At 39.4% G+C, this 12,607-nt stretch overlaps 1 protein-coding gene across 1 annotated transcript in view; it reads right to left on the bottom strand.

The window, feature by feature from the left end:
* Nucleotides 1-12,607, bottom strand: part of tbc1d32 (TBC1 domain family, member 32) — a 61,364-nt gene that overhangs the window by 19,523 nt on the left and 29,234 nt on the right. The window contains exons 28-30 of the mRNA XM_037449729.2: nt 9,982-10,065; nt 4,031-4,100; nt 2,529-2,644 (exon numbers count right to left, since the gene is read on the bottom strand). Of these exons, the coding sequence (XP_037305626.2) occupies nt 2,529-2,644; nt 4,031-4,100; nt 9,982-10,065 (270 nt within the window). The remainder of the gene's footprint in view (nt 1-2,528; nt 2,645-4,030; nt 4,101-9,981; nt 10,066-12,607) is intronic.

Genomic DNA, 12,607 nt, shown 5'->3' on the forward strand with positions numbered 1-12,607 from the left:
CTCTAGGGTTTACAGAGAATGGTCCGAAAAAGAAAAAACATCCAGTGAGCGGCAGTTCTGTGGGCGGAAATGCCTTGTTGATGCCAGAGGTCAGAGGAGAATGGCCAGACTGGTTCGAGCTGATAGAAGGGCAACAGTGACTCAAATAACCACCCGTTACAACCAAGGTGGGCATAAGAGCATCTCTGAACGCACAGTACGTCGAACTTTGAGGCAGATGGGCTACAGCAGCAGAAGACCACACCGGGTGCCACTCCTTTCAGCTAAGAACAGGAAACTGAGGCTACAATTTGCACAAGCTCATCGAAATTGGACAATAGAAGATTGGAAAAACGTTGCCTGGTCTGATGAGTCTCGATTTCTGCTGCGACATTCGGATGGTAGGGTCAGAATTTGGCGTCTACAACATGAAAGCATGGATCCATCCTGCCTTGTATCAACGGTTCAGGCTGGTGGTGGTGGTGTCATGGTGTGGGGAATATTTTCTTGGCACTCTTTGGGCCCCTTGGTACCAATTGAGCATCGTTGCAACGCCACAGCCTACCTGAGTATTGTTGCTGACCATGTCCATCCCTTTATGACCACAATGTACCCAACTTCTGATGGCTACTTTCAGCAGGATAATGCGCCATGTCATAAAGCTGGAATCCTCTCAGACTGGTTTCTTGAACATGACAATGAGTTCGCTGTACTCAAATGGCCTCCACAATCACCAGATCTCAATCCAATAGAGCATCTTTGGGATGTGGTGGAACGGGAGATTCGCATCATGGATGTGCAGCCGACAAATCTGCGGCAACTGTGTGATGCCATCATGTCAATATGGACCAAACTCCCTGAGGAATGCTTCCAGCACCTTGTTGAATCTATGCCACAAAGAATTGAGGCAGTTCTGAAGGCAAAAGGGGGTCCAACCCGTTACTAGCATGGGGTACCTAATAAAGTGGCCGGTGAGTGTATGACTTTGGGGATTTTCTTGGATGAGAAGTCAAGTGTGAATTCTGTGCGAGGATCAGCCAATATGAATAATTTACTACAAGATCTCACAGGTGGCCCCCGTGAATTGTGAACATAACGGAAAGGACGAGAATACCAAATACCATGATCACAACACAATCAGACTCTTATTTACCCAATTTCCTTGATTGGTTAAGGCAACCTCTGATGCATTTACTCCTCAGTTTCATTTTGACATTGTAAGAATTAAAACAGATCCTACTAGCAAGACTGCCCTGAAATGCAGGTCCCGTCGCAGGAGAACTATGGACCTATTAGTCGAAGAGTGAGAACACTAGTTTTGCTGCAGAAAACATCCCCAGGCTAACAACAAATCCTGTTTTGTTAAGTCTTTCTGCTTTAGAAAAATGTAACCCTTTTAACCGTTGTTTAGAAAGCAAAAAGGAATATTAAAACATTTATTGGATGTAGCTAAAAACCATATTAAATTAGTAAGAAGAATGAGTTTGTGGGTTGGTCTCATCTTTTTGTAGTACCCTACTTCAAGCAATCATTTTGAATCATAAAAAAATATTAAAAAAATATTTGATCTACCATCAAACTAAAAATACTGACATTAATGACTTAATGCTTCTCTGAAAAAATACTTTAAATCACATTTCTGCAACTAAAATCTGAATATAAAACTAAAGAGTTTTCAAATTGCACCAATGTACTGTACGCTATCCAGCCTGCTCCACGATAATGTCTTTCCTTAGATGAATGGAGAGTTGAGTTTTGTCTAAAGCCAAAAGAACTGCTTTCGATCCGGTGACAGTGAAACCCACCTGAACAACAATAACCCTAAATATATGTGGCAGAATGAAGGAGCGCCCCATCATGTGTTTCAACAGTTTACCAGATGAGCGGAATCCCTTTTTATGTTCTTTGATCTCAACAAAGAGTTGGTAGTAATGTCTGCCCATCTTCCAGAGAACCAGCCACTCTCTGTATTCACAGCAGATATAAGGAAAGACCCTGATGAGAGTGAATAGAAGTAAAGCCGCTGGGTCTCATTACATCCATGGTTGTGTATCAAGAACATGTGCAAACCACCTAACAATGTCCTCACTGATGAATTCAACATCATTGTCCCTGGAGAGGGTTCCCACCTGTTACAAAACAGCCAAAAAGACGGCAGCGTCTGCTCCAAAGGAATGCAGCTCTCTCGCAATCAGCCCCATTTTGTGCTTTAAACGACTGGTTCCCCAGCACATCAACAACAACAAAAAAAGCACCTAGCACAGAACCCCAAACTGTTTCCATACAGGGTAAACCGATGCACAATCAACCGCAAGAACAATGAACGAGGCACCATCAAGAAAACCAAGCACCCGATTGATGATTTTAGATAAAAAAGAGCCAAAGATGCACAGCTCTGTTAATCTGTCTTTATCTCTGAGTGTTTTCATGTTCTATTTCCCACACACAAAAGGAAACATTCTAAAAGAGAGGAGACCTATCAATTGCTATTAGTAATATAATCTGTATGGGTGAATACCTCACCAGTGTCAAGAGTCTATAAAAGATACTTAGTTCTGAAGCAGTTTTGATTTTCTGCGTGGACAAGAAGATCTTTATATGCTTCATTAGCAGAGTGGAGTCATTCACAGCGTCGTCTGTCAGTAACTTGAGATCACTGCCATACCTGTAGATAAAAAGACAAGAGGACTCTTTTACATGTAGCTATCAATTCATTCATTCATTTGTTTGTGTGCCACAGATTTTGTGATTATTTGATATTTTACCAGTCAAATTTCATCTCTGCACTTTTTGAAGGGACTTCCTTTAAAGTTTTATAGTTTTTTATAGGGTACAAATGTACTACACAGCCTCTCTATTGCTCATTACAAACCAAAACACTGTCTTGTATTTTCTATGAATACCTTTTGTTCTCCAATTAATGTCACACAACATAATGGGAGATATATTAACAAAGAGACAAAAAAATGGTGAGACTTCAGGCAAAGACACAGAAGTACTTTTCCACAATCAAAGTGGTCTGTTTTAAATATTGTTCTGTCAGTTTAGAGAATGCAAACATAAGACATCTTCTAACTTATCTAGAAAGCTCCTTGGGGATTTTACAAAAAACATGTTTTGTAATGTTTCAGTAGAGTGTTCTTTAAGGAAAAAAGAGCAGTGTGAGAGCAGTAACTCAAGCCAGAGGGTCGACTAATGGCTAAATAAAGAGCAGACTAGATAGTGGACAGTGGCTGAAACATTCAAGTGAAAACATAACAGCAGGAGAACCCTTCCACACCTTCCACAGGTGTTGGTCTAATGCTCTGCTGGAAATGGTTGAGGGGAATCTTATTATTTCTCTGTACACAGCAGCACTCAGTAGCCCCCTGTGGCCTTTACACAGCCTGCAGGGGGCTACTGAACCAGGACAACCGCTACATCCCTTCTTGTTGCGCTTCATTTCAATCCCGTCTGTCTAGATAATATATCTATTTTTTCTTCAATGTTGACCTTTTCATTCCTAAAAAAGAAGCAACCACGTTCCTCTGTGACTGAGGGATTGAAACCAAAACCTGGGGCCAGATCCATAAACGATCATCAACACACTTACAGTCCCATTGAAGGAAGCTGTTTTAATTTACATATTTCCTCCCTGCTTACCATTATTCTGAAGTTAAACATTTTCAAATCACATAGTCCAGGTAGGACGAAGGCCGTGGTGAATAGGTGTTTAACACAAGATGCCCACCCAGACAGAGGTTTGTCCCCCCATGATTTTCATTCATTATCAAACTTAATATCTCATTCTACAAGGTTAAGCACAAAGTTAATCCAAGATGGAATACATTCTCCTCAAACATAATTGAGAATGCAGTTTAGTTAAGATGGAGTGGGTAGTGGACTTTATCTTATGTGCCGCATTGGGGAATAGGCTCTCACTGTGAGCTTTGATGTCAGACTGAAATGGCCACTTGTAAATTAAGGATTGAAGTAAACTGTAGTGGAAGTTTTAGAGTTAGTTTTAATATTGAGTCTGAATTTAGGGAATATATAGTAAATGTGTACATACCTGATACAGGTGTTGATTCCCAGCTGCTCCACAGATGATAACACAACACTCGTTAGACTCTTCTCCTCTGCTGTAAAACAAGGAAATTAAAAGGCAGATGTGTTTGTTACCAAGCAAGGGAATACCCAGAGAATATGGCTTCATTTTTTTGGCGGAACGTCACTCCCTAGACATCACTAACTGTTCCCACTGCAGAGAAACAATAAACATAGGAACACATGTCTCGCACTACGTGTGTGATGCTGTGTGTGTGTGTGTGTGTTTCATTTCATAGTTGGCAGTTTGACAGATTCTTTGCCATTCAATTGTGATGTTTGTGAGATAGCATGGCATCAAGTTGACTCGGGTCATTTTACTATCAGTCAGCCACAGGTAATTTCACAACTGCATTTTGAGGGTTTGAAGCGGTGGAGTCCTAACTCATAGTTTGTGTGGTGTACTTTTTGAAGAAAACGCAGCGTGAAATGTTGGCCCCTTTGAGAAGGCCTTTCATCTCCGGACTTTATCTGTGGAGCAGGAATCTGCTGCAGCTGAAAAGATTGCAGGAGGACAGCTTTAGATCCACATGCCTCGGCTTTGTACAGACTGCCGAGCTATCAGTCTTACCAGCTGCTCTCATGGGCTCTTTGTTAGCCCCATTAAGTGTGCAGAATCATAAAAATATATTAGTTTTTGGAGTTACGGTTTTAATTGCGGGGAGAGCTATGAATAAAGCAATAACTATGGGAGCACTGATATTTTGTTTTGGAAGATGTTTCCACAGCTTTGGGGAAAAATAATATTACATTGTTGATAATGGATCCCCTGCTTCAGACAGGCTGTATGTATAATACTTTTTCTATTAATTATCAAAAACTCAACCAAAATCAACCACAAATTAAGTGGCACAGAAAACCTCAAATCCAATTTACAGACACATGGTACAGAAATGTGAGGTAAGTAGTAATACGGTGCATGTAATCTACATATCAAAGTGATAATTCCGTTGAAAAAACAGAGCAGAGCAATATGGAAGAATAACAGGCAATCAATTCGTGCATTCATTTATAGAAAATAGCTTCTAACAGAGGCATGAAATAGTGCCATGACAACTAGTCCAGATTTTCGCACACCTCTCATCACATATTAACATCTCTATAAACCTCTTGCTGATGGCAATTACTATCTGATGAAGATGAATGCCGTCTCATTGTGTTCATTCCCTCCCTCGCACATCCGCTCATGGCCTTTCAGCGTTGTGCCACTGGAGTCTACTTTAGAGTTTGTGATAGCTACAATCACAACGATTTAAACTTTTGTTACAAAAGTTGCAAGATGGTACCTGAATTGTAGTCATAACAATATAAGATAAATACACAAAATGTACTAGGAAGTGAATTTTGAGTCAGCCGTTTCCTAAATCAAGAATGAGGTGTCAAAGTCCTTTTCTAGGCAAACATGAAGGAGAAGCGCTAAAGGTGATCAGTATCTGCTGGTCCATGACCACTACGCAACCATCATCTCCTGGTGTGGGTTAGGATGGAAAACTTCAGAAAAAAGTCAATAAGAGGAGCAACTATAAGATATTTTACAAGAAGTCACAAGCCAAAGATGCATTGTATTGTCTAAACTTAGTCTGGTGCCATATGTTTTACAATGTATAATAACTAGATTATTTGGGTTATAAAAACGCTTCCAGGAATGCTGAACATGAAGGGAGAAACCATCAGAGTGGAATGCTGGCCTTTTAGTTTGCACAGATTAACCGTTTCACATCTGCAGGACACTGCTGACCCTGCAGGACAACTGGAACTACGTGCATGCTGTCCACTCACAACAACATATGCTAAACTTTGTGAATGTTATTAAAAGAGTGTGCGTTATAATTCAGATGGGTAAAAGATTCATCCTCGCCAATAGGTATTTTTTTGCTCTCGGCTAAAAGAAAATAATGTAATGTAACCAAAAGCAGAATGTAGTAAGCAATCTATTTAAATGAGGGTTCAAAAAAGTGTAAACATCGATCTGAGATGTTAAGATGTTAGTCAGAAAAAAAGGTTTAAGGCTAACCCTGCCCTCTCTTTGTTTCTTGCCATCCAGTTTCAACAGCTAAAATAATGAGATTGCTTGACAGCTGCCTTCAGCAGTCGGCATATGGAGGGTGAGGAGATACGAGAGTGGCTGAGACTGAAGTCAACGTCAATCAAACACGCGCAAACCACCGTACACCTGCAGGCGCACACGGCTCCTCAAACACTTTAAGGTGGTAGGAATATTGGAGGGCAGAAATGGGATAACAGCGCGTTTGTATGCAAAGTACATAAGAACCTTCACTTCAAAGCAATAAAGAGATGCAGAGAGGTAAGCTACAATGACAATGTCATAATGGATTGTTGGTCAGATACTGGAGAATATGGTACTTTTTAAATCCGTTGCAATTTTTTGGGCTATTCTTAAACGTACAGACAGACTCTGATTTTATCCGGTAGGTTTGGTTTGTGACTTGTATCTTGTTGCCAAGACATGTTAAGCGCCAGAAAGAGTTTGGTCTGTTAAAGAGTCCAGTCGTGTTAATTCATGGAAACAGTTTTGACAAACAAACATTCCCCTCTAGTGAGACTTGGTCAGACACGATAACAAACCAATTGGATCAAGTGAAAGTTGATATTTTATTCCTCTGTAGGGTCTTTTCCATCCTTTTCTCAATAGTCTGAGGCAGTCAGTGAAAGAAAGAAAAAAACTATTCTAGTGGATGTATATTGGGATTGGGAAATTACCCAATACGATTACATTGCAGCCAGTGTCATAACAAGTTCGTGTCAATCTAAGCCAAAGTCTATTTAGTCAATTAAATGTGAATGCTATTTAAAAAAATGAACATCATAATGTGGATGTGTGTAATTTATATATTTTTAAATAAACACTTCTCAGAGGAGACATTCCTCTGTGCGGATACTGATAAAAGACACGAAATACACTGTGGGGTGGCATTTGAATCAAATCAAAATCAAATATTTAAATGCTCCGTCCTAGTAAAATGACTAGTAGTGCCCGTTTGGCCATTCAGCGCTTCACTTGTCAAATCAAGCGGAAAAAAACGCAGTTTGAGTTGTAGTGATAGTATTTCAAGCTTCCTGGAGCAGTGGTATGAGCATCAGCACTCAATGAGGATGACATGCCCGAGTTGGTAAATTCCTGAAACCCACAATCGCTGCTGTTATTGTGCTAAAGTGTATTTATTAGTAAGATTATCAATTGACTGAGTTTGTTCGTAATGGATACTGAAGTCATACTTAATAGTTGGCAGCATACAATATTAATTGAGTGGCATGCAAATTTGAATATAGCTGAGAGCCAGGTTATGTTGGAGACCGCAATGTAGTAAAATAAATGAATGGGCCAAAACGTTCTCATGTTCGTTGGCTCAAGGAAAGATGTAAAGTTATCCAGCATTCAATTTTAGCAGACTTTGCAGCATGTAGCAGACGAAGCAATCTGTAGTAAATGACGTGCTGGAGACCCTGAAGCCCTGCCTGAGTCCAAATTGCCCCAAATTTGACTTCCTTGTGTTGTGTGTAGATTAGATGAGCAGAACATGCAAAGAACATAAGGACAAAGATCTTTGATTTACATTTAAATATAATTCAATTTAGACTATTTCAGAAAGTCTTTCACAAATCATTGGCTGACTAATTCTATTATTTTCACATATCATCTGATCTTCCGTAGCTCAGGGACATTTATCTGAATGAACGCACACATACTATCTAAAAAACCTGCAACAACTATTCTTATGCCTTGTGCCACAAAACGTAGCAGTTAACTGCAACTAGCTGGTTTACTTAACGTTATGTATCTCAAGATACATAAGAGAAAGAAAATGAACTGAGAACCTGCGTTTATTTTAGCTTGTTGACCGATAGTCAAAAGTCACCTCCAAGAGGAGCAATGCGGAGGCGTCCTGGCTGTGGACCAGCTGTGGGCCCTGGCAGAGCTGTTGGAAGGGCAGTGGGAGTTTCTTTTCCAGTACACATGTGTTTTTGTGAACATTTTTAATGCTTATGACCTTCCCCCCCCCCCCCAGGGAGTCAGGTGGGGAATACTAGAGGAAAATGGGGTACCTGATACGTAGCTACAAACCATCTGGTGCTTGTATAACCAAAGCGACTTAGTCAGTTTATCCCCAGTAAACATTGTGAACACAAGTTTATCTTCTTAATTGCTAGTTCTCTTCATTGCAGCATTATGTTCATTTAGAAAATGATGCTCTCAGTTAGTGTCAAAAAGAGTATGCTTTAAAGCGTGATTGACCGATCGCTGCGGCTACCAGAGCAATTTACAGCTTCTCCACTTCGCTCCTCCACATTCTAAACCTGGAAACTTCCATCTGCTTGTTCCAAACAAAACACGTGGCGGGAGCAGTAATCCAAAATTGCCTAACTCGTGGCTTCAAAACATACAACAACAAACCAATGGGCATCATTACAATGATGACGTGCACTTATACACAGTCCATGTGAGGGCTCTTTCCCTCATTATGGGGATGATATATAAATGCCTCTTTTCATTACTGAGGGTCCGAGTCAGGGAGAAGCCGCTCACCATATTATTTGCTTATTTTATCGACAATCATCTCCAAAATCTTTAAAATATGCATTGAAATTGTACTGACTTCTTGGTGATCTCTGCACTTGGGTTAATCCATTCCAGCGTTTAAGAAGTCTCATTATCATAATTAATGGTTATATTATGAATCAGTTCCAGATGATTGCACAGAGATCAATACATTATTTTAGCCGGGGCATAAAGCACTGTTGAATAAATTCTAAATGTTATGCTTATTATTTCTAATGACGAAGTCCTTTAGAAATGTATGATTATTTACAAATACAGCAGGTAGTTTCGTTAAAACTTGTTTAACAAGGACTAATTCAATTTATTCAGGAACACTTGCTACTGGTGTTTGTTGCTGCCTGTGAGAAGTAATACAAGCAGGTCACTACTTTCTGTTCATATACTTTGCAGCAAAAAAAAAAGAAAAAAGTTTTGTCGGTGAGGGGCATGCTATTATTGTCTGTTTCTAACTATCTTGCAAAACATGTAAAATGAGACAGAGATATGCAATTAGTACTTCAGTATGCAGAGTTTTCTGGGTATACGCTAATTAGCAGCTTTTTTCTAGCTGCCATCACTCTGATCAAGCTGTTGAGCCCCATGGCTACAAAACAAGCCAACCTACTGATATCATTTACGCGTTTGATATGGGAAACATAACACATTGCAACCTTGGGTTAAAAAACTGCTCTGAATATTTGGAGGAATTTCTCCACTTGCATAGCCCGTATGCCAGCCCACAGGGACCGACCCTGACTCCCACATAACATTTAAGAGGTGTGTCAACAATATTCAGACCTTCAACATCCACCGATTGTATCAGCGACTAAAAACATCCCTACATTGGTGTCTTTCCGAAATTTTTAGAAACTAGCGATTTAAAAAATCTGGGTGCAAAGATACACACTAAGAAATGAAAATATACTAATACTAATTTATAAACATGCTTTTATTTTACTTAGATTATGATGTAATACAAGTATAGGAATTTCAATACACAATATGTAGCAAACAGAAATGCCAATGAGATATACAATATTATGATTTATGACCTCGTAGATGATGATAAAATGTGGTTGTAATGATTGTTGTTATAAGTAGAAGAAAAATAATGATATGCTTTATAACTAGATTTAGACATAAGTAGATCAGATTGAAGCAATGTATTCTTCATACATTTTGGAAGTCGCCATGATATAAAATGTTACTAATAGGATAATTGTCATTTTCATACTCCAAAAAGGAAGTAACAACCAGGACAGAGGAGAAAATTTCCCACGTACAAGGATTACTTCACTACTCCGCAGAGTAGCCTTTGTTTATCTTAAGTTCTCAAAGTATTGCTCTTCTTAACTGACCTTTGTACTGAGCTGGAGGGAAGAAGCACTCAGTGGAAGAGTTGGATAGATGGGCCACAACCTTCTCCAGAAGGTCAGCCAGCACTGAAGGGAGAAAAAACACTTAGGATGTAATAGTATACCTTTTGTTTAAGTTCACAGAAAATACAATTTAAATTAAAAAAATATCCTGTCATATAAACTACGACAGTCAGCAACCTTATTTCAAAGTGAGTAAGTTGGTGGTCTGAAGAACCACATTTTGTGTGAACACATTCACGTGAGCAGGCTCAATGTAGCAATCACTGACTCATTGTCATACAAGAAAGGCCAAAAAGGCCCCATAACATCACTTCATGTCCCGCTTCAGAAATGAAGCAGGATTAATTCTTTACAGATAGAAGTCTAACAGAGAAGATCGTGGTTTAATAATAGCACCACTTTACGATATAAATGTGCACTCTTCCGTATGCGATGACAACATAGCTTTTAGTGTCATAACACTGAGATCATTGAATGGGCTAAATGTTGGAAAAAAAGGTTTACATTAATGCTGCTTTGTGTTAGCTCAAGCTCTTCTCTTGCCTCTTTTAGATTATACGTCAACATAAAATAAAATTATGTTCATGCAACTGCTTATACATACGACAATGAAATCTGCATTAACAGCAGTTGAGATAAGAAAACAAGCATCACAATGCAATCCAATGACTGAGCACAAGTGAAGGCATCTCTTTGACACAAACCAATTGTGAAATCAGTTCGCAGACAAGATAGTGAGCAGTTCTAATCATGGGTGCTTTTATGAAAAGATATATTTATTTAGTTTTGTCTTAGAGTTGTGTGGAAACCTTTCAAGACAAGTGATAATCAGTGTCTTTGTATGCAGAGCTAGACACGAGTAATTTTCTCTCCAGGCAAGTAAATTGTCCAGGAAGTTGCTTCATTTAGATCTGAATAGATATAAATGCCACAATTTATTTAATTTATTGTTTAGTGAAAAGTTGAATGCCAGGTTTTGCATGGTCCATGGTGTGCCAAATAAAACCGCACTTCTGCAGCAGAGGGAAGATTAAAAGATAATAAATCCTGATGATGGTCTTCCAGTGAAAAGTCTTGAAATGAGCGCTGAAGCGCAGAGAGCGCTTTTACAGTGCCGAATTCAACACTCTGCTGATGAAAGGGAGTAATCACGATGCAGTGCATACATTAATTAACAGATTGTCACCCTCCTTCACTTTGAATGTATTTCATTTTTCCTTGAATCACAGGCAATTACTTTGTAAAAAAAAAAAAAAAAGTAGGCATCAGTGCCGTTTTTGTGGTGACCATCAATGTCAGTGAGCTAATGTTTTTGCTCAATTTGAGCATGTGCAGATAATGTAACTATATGTTACCAATGTAATCTTTTTATTACATGTCCTCACATCCCATAGCCTGGGTCCTGTATTTCACGTATGTTAATCTGGCTAATCTGACACAACGCTGCAGTGAATATGCAGTAAGGGAGGCAGCTGGACTATGCGCCTCCCTTCCTGCTTTTCACCGCTGGAAACAGGCTACTGTCGGCCGTAACCTACACCAAAGAAACCAAAAACCGCTCTCCCAAAACAACAAGATCACTTAACCCACCCCAAAACATCACCACAACACATCCCCATAGGTGGCACTAGGACGAGTGACATAAAACATTGTGAGCCCTTCACTGAACTTCCAAAACTCCGTAAAGTGCAACCCCGCTCACAGAACATGTGAACAATAGTCAGTTACACTACAGTCTGAATCGAACCGACCAAAGACGACTTTCACCCTGAGCAATAATGTCTAATGAGACAGAGACTGTTGAAACTAAAAGATAAAGAGGAATTTTACACGAAAGTCAGAGATGTTTGTCCAGAATGAGAGGCGAATGGACTAATTTACAAGTAAATTTAAGAGCATACATACACTGCTGTACACGAAAAAAATTCAAGACCAGTCCTGTTTTTAATATTATTTAAAAAATATAAAAAAAAAGATTTAAGCAATAAACGAGAGGCTGTACATTATCGCTAATACTTTTTAAGTGTGTTTTTGGCAAACCTCATTGCTTTTATAATACCGTTGTCCGTAACATAAGTAAATAGCTGCCTTTCAGCACAACACGACTTGTAGATACCAAACGTTGTGTATCGCATTCCAGCAGCCTACAGAAAATCCCCGTACTTGGATGTTGCTATGCAACAGACAAACAACATTGGGACCGTTTGTTAGGCAAGCACCAGAATTTGTTTGACGATTGGCAAGGAGATAGACATTAATTTGTGCGTCTCATTCATTCACATCACTCATGACCTGCACCTGAATTGTCCTCTTTGGCTAAAAGGTGCCCTAAATGGGTTGTGAAAGCTCGCATTTTAGGGCACCTTTTTAGGTGATCGCCACCGAGCTAAAAACTGAAATGTCAACCAGCGGTCGCCCAAAATCTAACAGTTATTTTGATCACCCCACCGATATGTAACGCTCAGGTCAATGTAAACATGTAACATTACATTATGGCTCAGTTCAGTACACCCTGTGTAGTCACCCTCAACCAATCAGAACGCTTGATTTCATCTACCCGTATTATAAATAGGGTATGTGGAAAATAACTAGCAGTCAATGTGCA

This window comes from Pungitius pungitius, chromosome 20 (assembly GCF_949316345.1).
Source record: "Pungitius pungitius chromosome 20, fPunPun2.1, whole genome shotgun sequence".
NCBI classification, from domain to species: Eukaryota; Metazoa; Chordata; class Actinopteri; order Perciformes; family Gasterosteidae; genus Pungitius; species Pungitius pungitius.